Below are 16,715 nucleotides of genomic sequence, written 5' to 3'. Positions count from 1 at the left end.
AAATGGTATTTTCTTAGTAATTGTCATGCAAACTACCATTATGTAAATATACCTGAACTTAGCCGGTGTGCCGCTAAGTAAAACCACAGTAGTACCTTCTGAGGGAGCTGTGTTTAAGTACCCACAGATTGCTATTTAGACACTTGCAAGAAAAACGCTATCATCTTTTGGATTATGGATTCAGATTTAGTCTGAGCTGATGTATGGAGAGCTGAAAGATGCTATCCTCTATTTCATGGCTTTTCCCTTTTTCACCCATCCCTTTTTTCTCTCTAGAACACGAGAGGCACTGTGACAGCCTTCTCTCCTTTTGATGCCAGAGCTGATGCAGAAGCTCTTCGTAAGGCTATGAAGGGACTGGGTAAGAACAATGTATTGCATGAAAAGGGGAGGGCTCTCTCTCTTTTGCAGACATCCTTTCTGAACTCATTTCTTTTCTCGTCAGGAGATGAGGGTAGGGCGCGCACTTGCGTGCTGTGGAATGACAACCCCAGGAGTGCATGGGCCTAGCTGTGACTGCTGCTCTCAAGGATGTTGATTTTTAGGTTAGCGTAAGTGAGGGAAAAAGAAAGGTGGTTTGCACATTCCCCATTAAAGACTGATACACCACAGGGTTTTCTGCACTCAGAGTTCTATTACACAGTCAGCTAGACTGTGGCGACCACTCTGCACAGGCAACCAGTGTGGAGAGTTACGGCAGTACACTGGAAGCTCTGTGCTTGGAAAATGTGTGACAACCCCCTTGGTCTGGAAGTGCGTAAGCACATCACAGTTACTGTGAACAAAGAATGCAAGCCCACAGCATGAATGTAGGCTGGCAAGTGCTTTACAAACTCGTACTGTAGCTTTCTGCCCCAAAACTTCCCTGCAGGAACAAATCTTAATTTGCTGCTTTCTTTGAAGCTCCCTGCAGTAGGAAGCAGAGAGAAGGGAATAAGGGAAATGTGATACGCCTCAGCCTATTGGCTAGTTCAGTAGGGTTACTAAATGCTCTTACAGGCTACTTTGTGAACTGCTGTATGTTAAATGGGCGATAGCTCTGCATTTCTGTACTCCGGGGTGTTTGGGTTACTGGACTGAGTTTAGCTGAGAGTCCACAGATTGTTTATTCTAAAGAAAATATCTTGGTAAGCCTAAAGGCAAGGCTGCTATGTAGAATACAGGCTCTGAGTAAATGTTGCAGCTGATGCTTGGGGTGCTGGGAGCAGTATCTGGAACAGAGCGCAGAGGGAGAACAACACTCTTGTCTTCCAGTCATATTTTTACAACAGCCGGACACCGAAGCTGGCGGCTCAGCTTGGGGTATGGTGACATTTGTTACTTAAATGCTTCTGCTGTTTGTCAGTAGACTGTTATTTTCAGTGTGTCTTTCATTGCCTTTTGAGTTTGTGACACAGCTGCTCGTTTTTTAGAGTGTGTTTGTAACTCTGTGTTCTTTCTAACTTCAGGGACTGATGAAGAAACTGTTCTGAAGATCCTTACCACCAGAAACAATGCTCAGCGTCAAGAGATTGCATCTGCCTTTAAAACCTTATTTGGCAGGGTGAGAAGAAGAAAAATACCTCTAGAAATGAACCAAATGTTACTTACGATGTTTACTTAAACCTGTGAGGAACATTCATCATATTCCCTGTAAAGGTTACTTTGCAGAAAATCTAGTTTTGATTCTGTCTCCCCCTCTCCCCACCCTGCCATATCCTTAATTGCTGGCTAGGTTAGAGTATTCCTTTTAGGCTAGCACAAGAAAACTGCTTCCTTTTTCTGTATTTCGGTCCAGTATGCCCTAAGTAGAGTTTTGTGCAGAAGCTCCTGTAGGTTCCTCTTAGTATGCTTCTGGTACTAACCTCATTCTTGTCATGGAAGGAGTTACCAAATATTTTGATGCAAGGTCTGCAGTGCAAGGTTATAGTGAGAAAAAAAATTTCTAGAGCTAGAAAATGTGACAGAAATAAAGCAGCCCAATACCATAAGAGAGAACAAAACCAAATATGTTGGTTGATAAAACCATAAGTGAATTTGCACTACCTTTCAGGGTTTCCACGTGCCCTTTCCTTCTGCCTGATCTGGCTACATTAGTTTCAGTTCAGATACCAGTTAACACAGAAGCCCTGTGTCCCCTGTGCTTTTTGTTGTGTCCACAGAATCTTCCAGCTTGCAGGCACACATGAATCCATTTGAAATGGTTAGTCCTTGTTCATCACAGCACTATTTGTTCTGCATTAGGATCTTGTAGATGACCTGAAATCTGAACTTACTGGCAAATTTGAAACACTGATGGTATCTTTGATGAGACCAACATACATTTTTGATGCTCATGCACTGAAGCATGCCATCAAGGTAAGAGGAGTGAAAGAAGGGAATTCATGCATTAAATGAAATATTTGTTGCTCTTTTGTTGTGGTTTGGTTGGTTGTTTTTTGTTTTTTTATTTTTAGAAATGAACATTTGGTACGTAAGAGGAGTTTTTTGTTTGTTAGTTGTAATTAGGAATGTTATGCTAACACCTGCTATTATTGCTAATGCTGTGGTATTGCCTGGTTTGTTATTCATCTAATAACTCATTAGAGGTAGCTTAGAAATCTGTTCAGTGTAATGTTTTGTGTGAAATTATTTTCATGAGAAACTAATCTTAAGAGAACACTGTGGCTGTAGTTTCAAATTAAAATCTACATAGCACAATTCTGAGACTTGTTCTTTCTGATTTAGGTGCAATAAGTAGATGTTCAGGTTGCTTTTAAATTCTTTTTGCTGCTAAAGTGCAGTACTTAAAACCAGTGGACGCCAGATCTTTCTGCTGTGAGCAGCCTAGGTTTTATAGCTGTACAGCTCTGGCTGCAAATTAGTTGAAGGCATTTCATTAAAGTGTGATGTTACTTGTTTGTCTCTTCTTGACTGTTACTTAAGAGAGTTGCACTGTAATCCATCAGGGGAACAACACTCCGTAGTGATTTTTCCCTGATGGATTACAGTGCAACTCTAAATTTGATGGGCTAGCGTACTTGTGTAAACTAGTGTCACCGAAATTGTGAGGGGATATTATCTGTATTTTTGAAGGTGTTCCGAAAGCTGCTTCCAAGGATACAGGGGGAAGAGTTGGTAGCCCTGTCAGTGTTTACCTTTCAAGTGTTTCTTTTCAGCTGAATGCATTTAGTGCCTTTCTGGGAAGGCCAGGTAAATAAGCAATTTGCAGTCTGTATGTGTTGATCTTTTAGTGTGTTTTCTTCCACGTGGTCCTCATTTTTCCCCTGTGTCACACCTGCCTGATATCATTAGCCTGTGGGAATTCAGGAATTGGATGTGCCTGAATTATTCACAGAAATTGTTGATTAAAGTAAGGGACATTGAACTTGGCTAGTGTCAGGTAGTGCTTGGTTGGGTGACACACAAACTCCCAAGGTCCTTGATGACCAACTGGTTAATATGTAGGCTTGAGTCAACTGTGCAAGCTTAGTGCTCATGAACCCATGGCCCAGCAAGTAGTATCTCAGATAACAGAAACTTTAATCCTGGACATTTTCTGTCATGTCTTTATATATGCAGTGGGGGAATGGAAGATGGCACCTGACAAAGAAACTGATAAGGACGTTATTGGCTAATAGGGAAAAAATGCATTCCCAAGCCGCTCTTGTTGACACAGGAGTCAAAGACTGACAGGGAAATGACAGAACAGATGAGTGTAGGGGGAAAATAGAGATAGTGAAACAAGAGTGGTTTTGTTCTTGACACTTACAAAAATGATATTAAACACAAGATCATAGGATTTCAGAGAATGTGTCTGCACAGGAAAAGGTACTAGCTGCAGTTCAGCTGAGGTGGATAACAACAGTAAAGGAGATGAGATAGCAGAGACTTTGGTGCAAGATAACAACTCAGCTAAGAGTGTTAAGTCTGTGCCAAAGATTGTCCTACCAATTTTCACTACTATTACATGGATTAGAATTCATACAACTGTGCCTGCCCCACTTGTTCAGTGGCATGTTCTTGGGACAATGTGTATTTTGAAATTATTATGTGTAATGTGGCAGATTTGTATTCTATGTATATCTGTGTATGCACTTGGATACCTTTGTATGTGGTTAGTATTTGCGTTTTCTTTACAGGAAAGGTTTTAGATAACATGCTGAAGCGAAAAAAGACACAGTATTGTATTTCAGTATTGCTTTTTGAAATTGCTCCTTTGGAATTGTAGAGAGCAATGGCTTATTCTTACAGACAAAGACTCAGACTTGTGGAAACAAGATATTTGTTTGGCTTTCTTAAATCTTATCCTTGTAAAAGTGAAGAGTGCCTTTTGTGCTTCCTGGAATGAGTGCAGCAGCTTGAACTATCTGGGTTAGCAGTTCTATTGTAAAATGTGTTTGTTTGCAGTGGAAGAGAGTGTGGGTTTAACATAGCACAATTCATGGAAGGCTCTGTTTATCTGTGTACTAGTTGATGAAAGACAGTATATGAACTAGAGCTAAGATGGAGACTGTTAGTCTGTTCATGCACTTACCTTGATGTCATTGACTGTAATAGTGAAGAACTGAGCCATATCTGGGTGTGCTTGAGCATGGAGGGGCTCATTTGAATCTTGCAGCAGTGAGACTTTAAGTGTTGGGTTGGTTTTGAAACAACCAAGCTGGGAGTGGAAGAAATTCTTTCCAAATCCCCCATAATATACCAGAAAGAAGAAAATAGTTTTTCTTGATTTGGTCCAAGCTGATGCTTACTTTTGATTATCAAAGGAGATTCTTCTTTTCCTTTTGTCGTTCTATCAACTGATTTATACTTGCATCCTTGCAGGGAGCAGGAACCAATGAGAAAGTGTTGACTGAAATTCTGGCCTCCAGAACACCTGCGGAAGTGCGGAATATTAAACAGGTTTATCTGCAAGGTAAAGTTCTGTAAGAAGTAAAGTTCCAGGATCCTTGTTCAGTTCTCCTAATAAGACTTTAGTTCATCTTTCAAATAAGGTCTGTCTGTAACTGATGGATGTGTTCAGTAAGTGGGATTTTGTTCTGCTGTGTTGCAAAACTTCAGACTGAAAGAAACTAGAGTGTGGATAGTAAGCTAAAATAGGTTTTATGTCAAGGGTATGACTGCAGGTTAGGGTGTTAGAATTCTTTCAAATGCATTTCTTTCTTTCACCAGTGATCTTCATCCCTTTGACTGAAAGGGGATTTTTAGTAATTGGAAACTGGGAAACTGGTTTCACATCAAAAAATGGAAGTGATTTTTTTGCATTCTGGTCAGCAAATGCATTTCTGCAAAAGCAGGTACAGCTTTTCAGCTGTCCACAGGGATACCTGCTTTTACCCTTTGATTGTGGGACTGTTTTTTGTGGGGTTGGGGTTTCTGGGGGTTTTGTTTGTTTGTTTGTTTTCCAAGGCAGTGTTTAATTCAAAACATTTCTTTTACCCCTATGCAGATTCGTGCTACAGAAGAAATTTTTGTGTGTTCATATGGTTCATAGTGAAACTTAAGGTCTCCAAGGGCAAAATGTATTAGCACTAGACTGGGCTCACAGTTGTACCCTTGTGACACTACCATGTTTTAGCGTAACTCCAGATCTGTATCCTATTTAATTCCTTAAAGAGTTGAATCTCCACATGTAACCTTGTATTTAAAAGTATTTTGAGTAATCTGCTCCTGCTACTAGGTGTGAGATGCTATCTCTTCTATAATAATGTTAGGTTATAAGTGAAAGCAGACTGTGTCTTAGTTGTTAAAGCTGTGTCCGATAAATGTTTCTACAATCTGTGAGTCAAATTAACTTTTTGCTTTTCCTTGCTTTCTCCTCAAAATAGTGAGGAAGTCTGTAAGGGGTTGAACAGGTATTGCTCTTTTGCAGAGTATGAGGCCAACCTGGAGGATAAGATCACAGGAGAAACATCAGGCTATTTTCAGAGACTGCTGGTGGTCTTGCTGCAGGTCAGTATCTCTTTGTATACGGGCATGTATGTATGAGTTTCACTTCTGTTTTCCTGTCTGATGTACATTTGTCAGTTTCTGCTTATTAAGCTGGGATTCTAGATAGATGTGGTGATAGGCAAGGTCAATTCTGAAACTGGGTCACTTTTGACTTGCAAGGTCAGTTTTAAGCTGTTATTTCCACATCTGCTGAATCGAGAGACTTCTGTACTGCTCACAGGTACATCAGAATGCCTGCTATATTGGGTTTTGAAAGCAATAGGAGAAGAGAACATTTATTTGCTGAGGACATATATAAGCAGAAGGGAAAAATAAGGGGATTTTGGAGATGTTTAGGGGTTGACTTCTCACAGTTCTTAAAGGCTCAGTATATCAGATAAGTTGTTTTTTGATTCAACTTTTGATTCTTCAGTTTAACAAGTTTTAAAAATTCTCTTCAGGCAAATAGAGATCCTGATGGCGGCATCAATGAGAGTCTTGTTGAGCAGGATGCTCAGGTGGGTGAATGCCTTGGGTTTGGGGGCATTTATACAAGTTATCTTGCAAAGAGAATATAGAGCTGGACTTCAGATGTGACAGAGAAACTGTTAAGATTCTTTGTGTGTGCTGCTTAATACATTTTCCTGGTTTTTTTATAAATTCTGTGAACACAACAAGTGTGAAAACCTGAAACATCGGTATCAAGATTTTTGGCACTTTGACATTACTGTGTAAAGTGAGTCTTGTTTTGCTTATTGCTTAATGAGGTACCTGAATGGAACAGTGATTAGCTCCCTGGAAGACAGTTATGGTTGCTGAGGCTTTGTGATGCTAAGAGACTGACTGCTGGAAAACTCAAAGATATTAATGGTTCATTCCTTAATATCTGACTTGAATTTGTGTCTGAATTCAATCCGTATGTATTGTGTCATATATATGTTGTAGGGAAATACTAATGCTATTCAGTGAGGGATGCCTCCATAGAGGTTGGCATACTAAAAAGAGGAAATATACCAAATGTTCTGCTTTACTGTAATCAGATGGCAGCCTGTGAATTGCCTCTAAAGGGTTTCTGGGGACCCGGATATTCCCTTTTGAAAAAATTGTCTGTGATGTTGCCACTGATCACTGAGCCTGTGCTCCACAAGAAGAGGAATACCAGCAGTTAATTGGCACCCTTGATGCGGTCTCTTGCTGGATGCTGTTGGCTTTTTTAGTTGTAGCGACAGTCAATATTTCAGCAATTTGATTGCAGAACTCATGTAATGGATGTTTCTTCTCAGTTATGTCAGATAACTCTGGGATAGACATTTTCCTCTCGTAAATTGTCAGTTGAAATGAAAGAAAATCTATGGATTGTTGAAGGTGACAAGGAGAAAAAGCAGAATACCAGATCAGTAAAGCATTCTCTTGTTAGCAGGGCAAGATGAAGAGACAGACTGGCAAAATGTATTTTACTGTCACAGCCTATCCTTTTTTATGTCAATTCAGAAAACGTTGTTACCCTGCTATTACAAATAATAGTGGAAATTGGAGTTTGAAAATTAGTGAAGCAAATGTTTGCATCATGAATTGGAGTGTTTCATGAAATTGTGTCAGTCTTGTGTTTAGCTGGGCTTAAGTAATTGAGGAAACCTGTGAACCACTGGCCTTGGTAGGTAGACGGATTCCTTTTGGCCTCTTTAATTGAGTTTAAATGAGCATGTAAATTTAGGAGGCACCATACCTGAATGTTGAGAAAGCTTGGTTTTCTAAATGGTCTCTGTGGTTTGTTATGTGCATTTGGCTTGAGCTGGGACCCAGACAGAGAGGTCTTCTGTCACAATACTTTTGACTGGTATTTCTGCATTCAACAGCCAGCATAGCTGGAAAAGATTCAGATAATTTTCTAATTCCTATTGCCAGGTATAGATGGTCAGAACTGAGGTACATGACTGTGCAAATGTAAGACTATTTTTGACTTCCCAATGTCTCTCTTGATAAATATGATATTCTGGGAAGGATCTGATACATTAGAGGGCAACCTTTCTGCTCAGTGGTGACTTCTAATTTTTTTTGGTCTATGATTATTAAAAGTGAATTCAAAGCAGTTGGGGAATAGACATTCATAGTATGACATAGTGTGAATATGCATGGAACTTGCAAGAGTGTTCTGAGAATGCTTGTAAGAGAAACTTCAACTTTTCAGAAGAGATTTTTGGAATATTGCTTTAAAAAATTCATGCAATTGACATATATTTTGGGTATTGCACAGCAGCAAGGCAGGTAAAAGCTTAGATCTTGCATAAAATGTCATTCACAACTTCTGGTATTTCTAAAGAAATGCATTACTGGTGTTTCTAAATGCTGTGCTGGAACATTTGCTATTGGATGGAGAGTGCTGGTACTCATTTGAAGATCTTAGCATATATTATTTGAATTAAATATCATTGCAATGTCTTAGTAGCTTTTCCTTCCCCCTTTCTGTAGTCTGTACCATTAATATTAAATAGAGGAAGCAGCAGTCAGAAATCTGGTTTGAATAGGATGGTGGGACAAATACAAATAGGAAATTCCTTAACATCCCATTCAGGTTTTACAGTCTGGACAGACAGATGGCCAGCAGCATTGCTGTGCAGCAGATTTGTTTGTGGGGATTTTCCTAAGAAATATTTTGGTTGCCTGTGTATAGGTAGGTGGTAACCTTTTTGCCTGTCTTCTGCTCACTGAGGAGGGAGAATAGGGACAAAATCTTTCTCCTTACATGGTTTTTAGCACACAGAAAATGCTTCTGAGTGTCAGGAAAAGGAACTAATCCCATTTTCTGTGGGTGTTTTTTTGATTCCTCATTTCATCCCTCCTGTTGCTCATTCCAGCTTTTAGAAGTGCATCACTTTCCTGAATGCTGCTAGTGGCCTGGTCGTTACATTGTAGAAAGACTTGCCTGAAGAGCAATGAATGTGTTAAAATGATTGAATAATTAAAATTTGGTTTTGTATAACTATGAATTTAGCAGCCCATAAATTAATTTCCAAGAGCTTGTAAATACATCTTCCTGTCATTTTTGGAAAACTTCCTTCTGAGCCATGTTAGCTTGGTTCTCCCATTGATAGGAGTCATCATGAAGTTTTGCTAGTCTGATTTGAAAAAGTGGAAGGAAAAAGTGAAAAGGGCAGGAAAAACAGTATTGGGAATGAATTTTCTCCTGTATTTTCACAGTTTCAGAAAACTTCAAGCTTATGAAGGGGACTATGCACATAGTCAATTTTAGGGCCTTAGGCAGTATTACTCATGTAAAGGCTTTCACAGTCAATTTTGGAATTTATCATTTATTTCTTTCAAAAGTCAGTTCAGTACTTGGCAATTTTGGTTTTGGGTTGTTTGCACTCCCCCCAGCTATAGCTTGTTGGTAAGTTTAATGCTTCTCAGAGTGAGACAAAAAGAACATTTTGACAGGGTGTGCGGACACATAACAAATGCTGCTGTTTTGATCTTTGGAATTTACAACAGGTTTTGTTTAGAGCTGGGGAGCTGAAATGGGGAACAGATGAAGAAAAATTCATCACCATCTTGGGAACCCGAAGCGTTTCTCATTTAAGGAGGGGTAGGTAGTGTGGTTCATGTCTGCTTGAAGACTTTTGCCTGAAGTCTCAGTATTACTCAGCTGGAGATAGAAATGGTATAGAAGTTGTTTCTGGTACTGCATTTGCCAAGATTAGAAATCTTTAATTGCCTTTTTCCTATACTTTATGCATTTAATTTTGTCCTCTGTAGTTCACTTCCCCACTAGCAGTGGTTCTCTCCTGCTGGAAGGAGTAGTGCGGTAGATCTGAGGGACACCTGGGGTGGTTTTTTCCTGTATATTTTTTTTTTCCTTTTGAAAGAGGTCATGGCAATAGAAGTGATGCTGAGAGTCTGTTGTGAGTCATCCAGCCATGACAAGATCAACCCTTTTATAGTGCATATTTTATTAGCTGTCAATAGAAACATTTTTTTCCCTGTTCCTTACCCATTCATAAGCCCGTTTTATCAAGCTGTTCAGGCCATTGGAAATAATGACAAGGTATGTTTTGAGGTCATTTCCAAACTGGTATTCTCCAGGCTGAACAGTCCAAACTATCTCAGCCTTTTTTCACAGGAGAGATGTTCCAGTTCCTTAATCATCTTAGTGTCCTTTCACTGGACTTGCTTCAGTTGCTCCATATCTCTTTTGACCTGGGAGGCCCAGAACTTCAGGTGTGGCCTCACCAGTGCTGGGCAGAAGGTTACCTTCCTCAACTTGCTGCCTTTGCCACACTGGCATGCTGCAAGCTCACGTTCAACTTGGTGCCCATCAGGACCCCCAGCTCTTTTTCTGCAAAGCTGCTTTCCAGCTGGTTGACCTCCAGCAAGTACTGGTACACAGGGTTCCTCCCCAGGTACAGGATTGTGTTTTATAGTACGAATAGGGTAGGAAATAGGTATTAAAAATAGAACAGAGGGAAGAATGAGTGGACAATAGCGTTTGAACTGTGGATAAGGACATAAAGGTAGCATTCACTTGTACTGGGGATGATACTGGGAGAAATGCTGGCTATACAGGGGACTAAGCACACTTTCTGTTTTGCAGTGTTTGACAAATACATGACTATTAGCGGCTTTCAAATTGAAGAGACCATTGACCGTGAAACCTCTGGTGATTTGGAGAAGCTGCTCTTGGCAGTTGGTAATAAAGTCTTGATCTAAATCTGGAACTGGCCTTCTTCGTTATTCCCAGGTCTCCTTACACTGTAGCAGTTGTAGGAAGTGGCATGAAAACATGGTTTCTTTTTTACAGTTAATCACCTGAGATCCATTTTGGTATCTAAAGAACAGGCCTTTATTCTGCCTTTAATAGATGGGGAAGGCGGGGGGATAAGTGGACCAGGAGGTGGTGGTGAGCAGTGTTCTGTGTGGTCATGTGCACCGCTGTCAGAAAGTGAGACAAAACTGCCTTTGTATTCCTGACATTGCGCTTAGGACAATGTAATAGTAGACTTGTAACTGGGAGTAGAATTCGACTAGCAACGTCTCTTTTCCATTAGCAATATGTGATGCATTCTAACTCCTGGAACCCAAAGAGTTGTAGCAGAGGAACAGACTAGCTGACAGCTGTATACTTTATTGTCCACACTGGCGAGAATGATGCAGTAACACACACCTTGTCTTGACAGTGAAAGATTGTTCTGTGTTGAAAAACAGTCAGTAATTTAATCCTTTGCCTTCTCTCAGTGAAATGCATCCGAAGCGTACCTGCCTATTTTGCTGAGACTCTGTATTATTCCATGAAGGTATGTACGTGTTTTCCATGCATCTTCCCATATCCCCCAGCTACAAATCCTCTCCCTTTTGCTTGTTCTTCATTTCTTCTTTCACTGTAAAATGGCAACAGCATACACTAAGTATCTGCATAAGGTTTGGGGAATGCAGATCTGGGAGAGGATACAAAAGATTAATAAATTTGTCAGACTACGAATGTTTTACAGGAAATACCAGTCTTATCAGCTATTTTTGGACTTGGTCTTGTTCCCCTGGAAAATGTCACGCTAGATCCACTGGGAACTTTCAGCTAAATAAAGACTACAGTGTTCTATGTAGGTGGTTGATATATTAAGGAAGTAAAGATGACCAAAAATTATATTGTAGGTTGTGCAGGTTTAGTGCTTGTTGTTTTGGAGATAAGGTGTAGTTAGCTTTCAGACACATATTGATGACTCTCCATCCCATTTTGAGAAGGAAAAGAAACTCTTTAGAAAAAAAGGAGAGAGGCTTAAATAGATACTAGTGATTTTGCAGGGGAATCCCTTCACCAATGCAGCTGTGTTTCTGTTGGCTTTGCCTCCTCTTGGATGGGAAGAGGAGGGGAAGCAGGGGAAACTGCATTTTTAACTCACAATGGCTAATATTAATTAAAACCAAGGTAGGTAGTCTATTGTTTTCAGGCAGATTATCAGCTTTCATGAAGAGTTCCTCCCTTCCCCTTGCTGAAAAGCCCTGGATTGTGTTTGTCACCAGATGGTTGCATTGAGGTGTCAGCTTGAGAATAAGTACAAAAGAAATTAAATGATAGCTTAATGTTTAAAAGCTGCTTTACTGCTTTTATAGATACCAATGTAAAATAAGGTTCAGGTGGAAAGCACCAAATATTATACCAGTATGCTAACCTGAATGAGGAGGATTACTTTTTTATTATCTATTTATTAATTTTTATTTTTTAAAGCATGCAGTAGAAGATATTTTCCTTTAGGTTTTAGACTCTTGTACACTTCTGTTACAAGAGGTTTGATTAATGTCTGCTGGTGAGATCCTCAATTGGTTTTATTTTTAATATAAATAAAAATCACTAACCACTTTAGATAAGAAAGATCTTCATCAATTATTGCATTGGCAGAAGAGTTTGTACTTCTCATTAATCCGTTTGGCGTGACAAAGTTCTACAATGAGCAGTTTACTGTCATGATTGGGTCTGGCAGAGCCTGACTTTACCGAATTCTAATGTCAACTCCTAATCAGAAACCATCGGACTCATGGCGTAACTTTTGAGCAGCTTTAGGGCATTTTTAGATGTAATTCAAGAATATTACATCCAGTCGAAGGATTGAATGACCGTGGACATTAGGCTGAAGATGATCGTGGGGACTCTGCCAAGTCCTTCCTTCAGGTTCATTAGCAGGTCAGCATGTGAAAGCTTGTATCCCTTCAGCTTGTGTGGAGTCTGACTTGTCTGCACAGGAGGGGTTGGGATGTTAGTCTGGCATAGCCCGCCAACGCAGAGCTTGAAAATGTTTAAAGCAATAAAGTAAGAGTGGGGAGTATCTGTGTGGGTGGAAAAGGTTTACGAAGTTTGCCTTCATAATCGATCAGCTGGATAAGTTGTGGAGTGAGTCGCACTGCCTGTGTCTTGTATGATGTTACATGGTTTGTATTAGTCATCGTTAGGGTTTATGTACCCAACTCCAGAACTGACTGCAATTCTGAGTCTTGGACTATGTTGAAGGAGTGATTTGCATGTGGTGATGGTCTGTAATACTGTGTAATCTTGGAACTTGGTTCTTTTAAATTTATATGGGCATTCACAGTGAAACCTGTGAGATGTAATATGGAATAAGATATCTGACTGTATGGTACTTCATAGAAGTCCAGGGATTAGAGCACCTTGCATGGCTAGCACTCTGTTCTCCACACTGCAGTGTGAATGTCCCAGATATCCTCTGTTTTGGAACAGAAGTATAATGCAGGAGTATTTTGAGACACCACTTGTTGCACTTGGTGCGTCCGTGTCGCACCCTAGTTGTTTGTATGTGTTGTTTTGTTACAGCATCTCTCCAGAACAAACTCTGCTTTTAATATTATTTAAACTTTTCTGTTTAGGGAGCTGGCACTGACGATGACACCTTGATCAGAGTCATGGTTTCGAGAAGTGAAATTGATCTGTTGGATATTAGACAAGAATTGAGAAAGAATTTTGCAAAATCACTGCATCAAATGATTCAGGTAAAATGACTGTTCTGTTCTCAGGGAAAATGGGGGTGACTGAGATGTCATTGTTTCCACTGTTTATTGTTACGGGAGTGGGCAGATGTGAACAGTACGCTCTGAGAGCAGTGGTGGTTGGTCTGCAGTTTTGTGAAGTACCCATGTCATTTAAGTGGGGGATACTTCCTATGAAAAGCTAAAGCTTTGTTTCCAGTGTTCATTAGGAGAGCAGTTCTGGTTTTCTGAAATTACAATTACTCATACACCATTTTTAGCTACTGCTTCATTTCCTTTTTCTGGGTTCCTTCTGATTTTCAGTGCTTCAGAGGAGACGCTGGCTACAAATAAATAATATTGGGGTTTGGAGTCTGAATTACCACAAGGTTGAAGTTTAAGTCTTGGATTGTGGTGTGGAACCTTTTGCACCATTTAGAAGTGGAAAGCATTTTACTGTGGAATCACTCTGAATCATAAGTGTCCTTTGAGTGAGTAGAGGGAGCAGGAAGGGAAAGAGCCAGTAAGAAATCCAGAGGCAGCTGTTGCTGCAGGGTTGAAGCCAAAATGCATTTATTTCCTAGGTTTTTTGGGGGTATTTTGTTGGATTTTGGTTTTGGGGTTTTGTGTGTGTGTGTGTGTGTGTGTGCTGCTTTTTAGGATTTTCTGTTATCATTCCTGACATTATTTTCTCTTAATTGCTTTTGACACTGTGGTTGGACCCATACAGCTGTCCGTGGGATTTGTAGCAAAGATTCCCATCAATTACAGGGAGCAGGGCTGGGGCCTTTCCAGTGATGGGAGATGCACTTGGCGCATTTAAAGGTTGCTGCTTTTAGTGCTGCTTTCAACTTCTCCTTTGGACTTTCTTACTTGGAGATGAATACATTCTAATATGCAATGGGTAGCTCAGTTCTAATAAAGCTTTCGGAGGTTTTTTGTGTTTCTTAAAGTCTGTGTAAATACAGCTCTAACGTAAGAGACAGAGAATTTCCTTGTGTGATTCCTGACTGGAGGAGAGTCATCCAAGTGGATTTCCTGTGGGTGGGACAAACGCTGGCTGCTGCATTTCTGTGGTTGTGACTCATGGTGACTGATCTGTTATATTAACAGAAAGATACGTCTGGGGACTACAGGAAAGCGCTGCTGCTCCTTTGTGGTGGAGACGATGAGTAATGGTGGCAGTAACATGAAGGATTTGTTGTACTCCAGCTTTGCAGCCCTTCAGTTAGCATGTTTAGCTACGTTTTTGTATCTTAATGCTTTCTGGCTGTTTGAATTTATACTAGTATTGCACTTACTAAAAATGAGTGTATTGTTACCCAAGTGATAGCTGATCCCTCCTCCTCCTGACATCCCAGCTTCAAGGAATTTCAAGTGCCTTCTGTGATATGTGAGAGTCATATTCATGGAAGATGGGTAGTGAGCACAGAACCTGGTTCTTTGCTGAAATAAGAAAAAAAACCCTCATGTATTTCACTAACAATTTGAAGATTATCTTTTTCTGCTTTAATTCCTTACATTTCCACTGAATGTTAAGCTAGCTCTAACATTGCAGATGAAGAGAAGATGTATTTGTATGTAATATTTGAATGAATTTGCTCAACATAATGCAAACAATCATTGGAAAATCCAGAGGACCAATAAATTTTTTCCCTCTTGGCAGAGTTGTATGTGGTTTTTAATGGCCAAAAAAAGCAGTTTTCCTTCAATATAATTTCACTGCTTCAAACTTTTGGTTTATTTTTCCTTCTATTATGCAGGCTTTTAAGTATATAATGTTTTGCAGCTGTAGGTCTTGATGTCTAGTCTAGTATATAGGCCCAAAGCCTGCTTTGTTTCCTCCCCAGAAGGTCTTGCTTTGGCTTAACCCCAGAAAAGTCCCAACCCTCAGAGGCCTTTCTAGATATTGCTGGCCACTTCTTCTGATGTTGGCTGTCCCCCTACATCAGAATGAGTGTACATTTTTGTTAGTATAAAAGCCTGAGCCTCAGGCGATGCGAGGAGGCAGACTCTCATACCACCCAGGTCAACGTTGCCTCCATGGGGACACCCACTATGGTTGAGCCTGCCACCTCGCGCTGCGACATTTCTCAGAGTTGGTTTCCTGATCATCATTACATGGTCTCTGAGGTTGGTGAGATAACCAAACATCAGAAGTATCCTTTACTATTTTTTTTGTTACCTCTATATTTTCCCTGTATTAATAAACTAGTTACGATTCTTTATTGTGTTGTGTTTCTCTCAACCCAGAATCCTCAAACTCTGGAACAGCTTTAAAACTTTCATATTGAATCAATCATAGAATCATAGAATAGTTAGGGTTGGAAAGGACCTTAAGATCATCTAGTTCCAACCCTCCTGCCATGGGCAGGGGCACCCCACACTAAACCATGTCACCCAACGTCTCATCCAACCTGGCCTTGAACACTTTCAAGGATGGAGCATTCACAACTTCCCTGGGCAACCCATTCCAGTGCCTCACCACCCTCTCAGTAAAGAATTTCTTCCTTATATCCAATCTAAACTTCCCCTGTGTAAGTTTGAACCCATTACCCCTTGTTCTGTCACTACAGTCCCTGATGAATAGTCCCTCCCCAGCATCCTTGTAGGCCCCCTTCAGATACTGGAAGGCTGCTCTGAGGTCTCCACGCAGCCTTCTCTTCTCCAGGCTGAACAGCCCCAACTTTCTCAGCCTGTCTCCATACGGGAGGTGCTCCAGTCCCCTGATCATCCTCGTGGCCCTCCTCTGGACTTGTTCCAACAGTTCCATGTCCTTTTTATGTTGAGGACACCAGAACTGCACACAATACTCCAAGTGAGGTCTCAGGAGAGCAGAGTAGAGGGGCAGGATCACCTCCTTCGACCTGCTGGTCATGCTCCTCTTGATGCAGCCCAGGATGCGGTTGGCTTTCTGGGCTGTGTGCGCACACTGAAGCCGGCTCATGTTCATTTTCTCATTGACCAACACCCCCAAGTCCTTCTCTGCAGGGCTGCTCTGAATCTCTTCTCTGCCCAACCTGTAGCTGTGCCTGGGATTGCTCCGACCCAGGTGTAGGACCTTGCACTTGGCATGGTTAAACTTCATAAGGTTGGCATCAGCTCACTTCACAAGCGTGTCGAGGTCCCTCTGGATGGCATCCCTTCCCTCCGGCATATCAACCGAACCACACAGCTTGGTGTCATCGGCAAACTTGCTGAGGGCGCACTCAATCCCACTGTCCATGTCACCGACAAAGATGTTGAACAAGACCGGTCCCAACACCGATCCCTGAGGGACACCACTCGTTACCGATCTCCTGCCGGACATTGAGCCGTTGACCACAACTCTTTGCGTGCGGCCATCCAGCCAGTTC

The 16,715-nt window shown here is 40.9% G+C and overlaps 1 protein-coding gene across 1 annotated transcript; it reads left to right on the top strand.

Moving 5' to 3' along the window:
• The first annotated feature begins 341 nt into the window (after positions 1-341).
• ANXA5 (annexin A5) lies at positions 342-14,814 on the top strand. Its single transcript, XM_080632263.1, has 11 exons — positions 342-361; positions 1,449-1,543; positions 2,224-2,337; positions 4,786-4,876; positions 5,834-5,913; positions 6,354-6,410; positions 9,382-9,475; positions 10,481-10,576; positions 11,122-11,180; positions 13,261-13,383; positions 14,473-14,814. The coding sequence occupies exons 1-11, from the start codon at positions 349-351 to the stop codon at positions 14,533-14,535; spliced, it is 885 nt and encodes a 294-aa protein (XP_080488389.1). The 5' UTR covers positions 342-348; the 3' UTR covers positions 14,536-14,814.
• Positions 14,815-16,715: the final 1,901 nt, after the last annotated feature.

The sequence above is a fragment of the Psittacula echo genome (genome assembly GCF_963264785.1).
Source record: "Psittacula echo genome assembly, chromosome: 1".
Classification (NCBI taxonomy): Eukaryota; Metazoa; Chordata; class Aves; order Psittaciformes; family Psittacidae; genus Psittacula; species Psittacula echo.
This window is presented reverse-complemented; position numbering and strand designations above follow the sequence as displayed.

Coding starts and splice junctions, on each gene's coding strand:
- ANXA5 (XM_080632263.1), top strand. Junction 10,577..11,121: donor GAAGCTGCTCTTGGCAGTTG/GTAATAAAGTCT, acceptor GCCTTCTCTCAG/TGAAATGCATCCGAAGCGTA. Junction 11,181..13,260: donor CTCTGTATTATTCCATGAAG/GTATGTACGTGT, acceptor TTTTCTGTTTAG/GGAGCTGGCACTGACGATGA.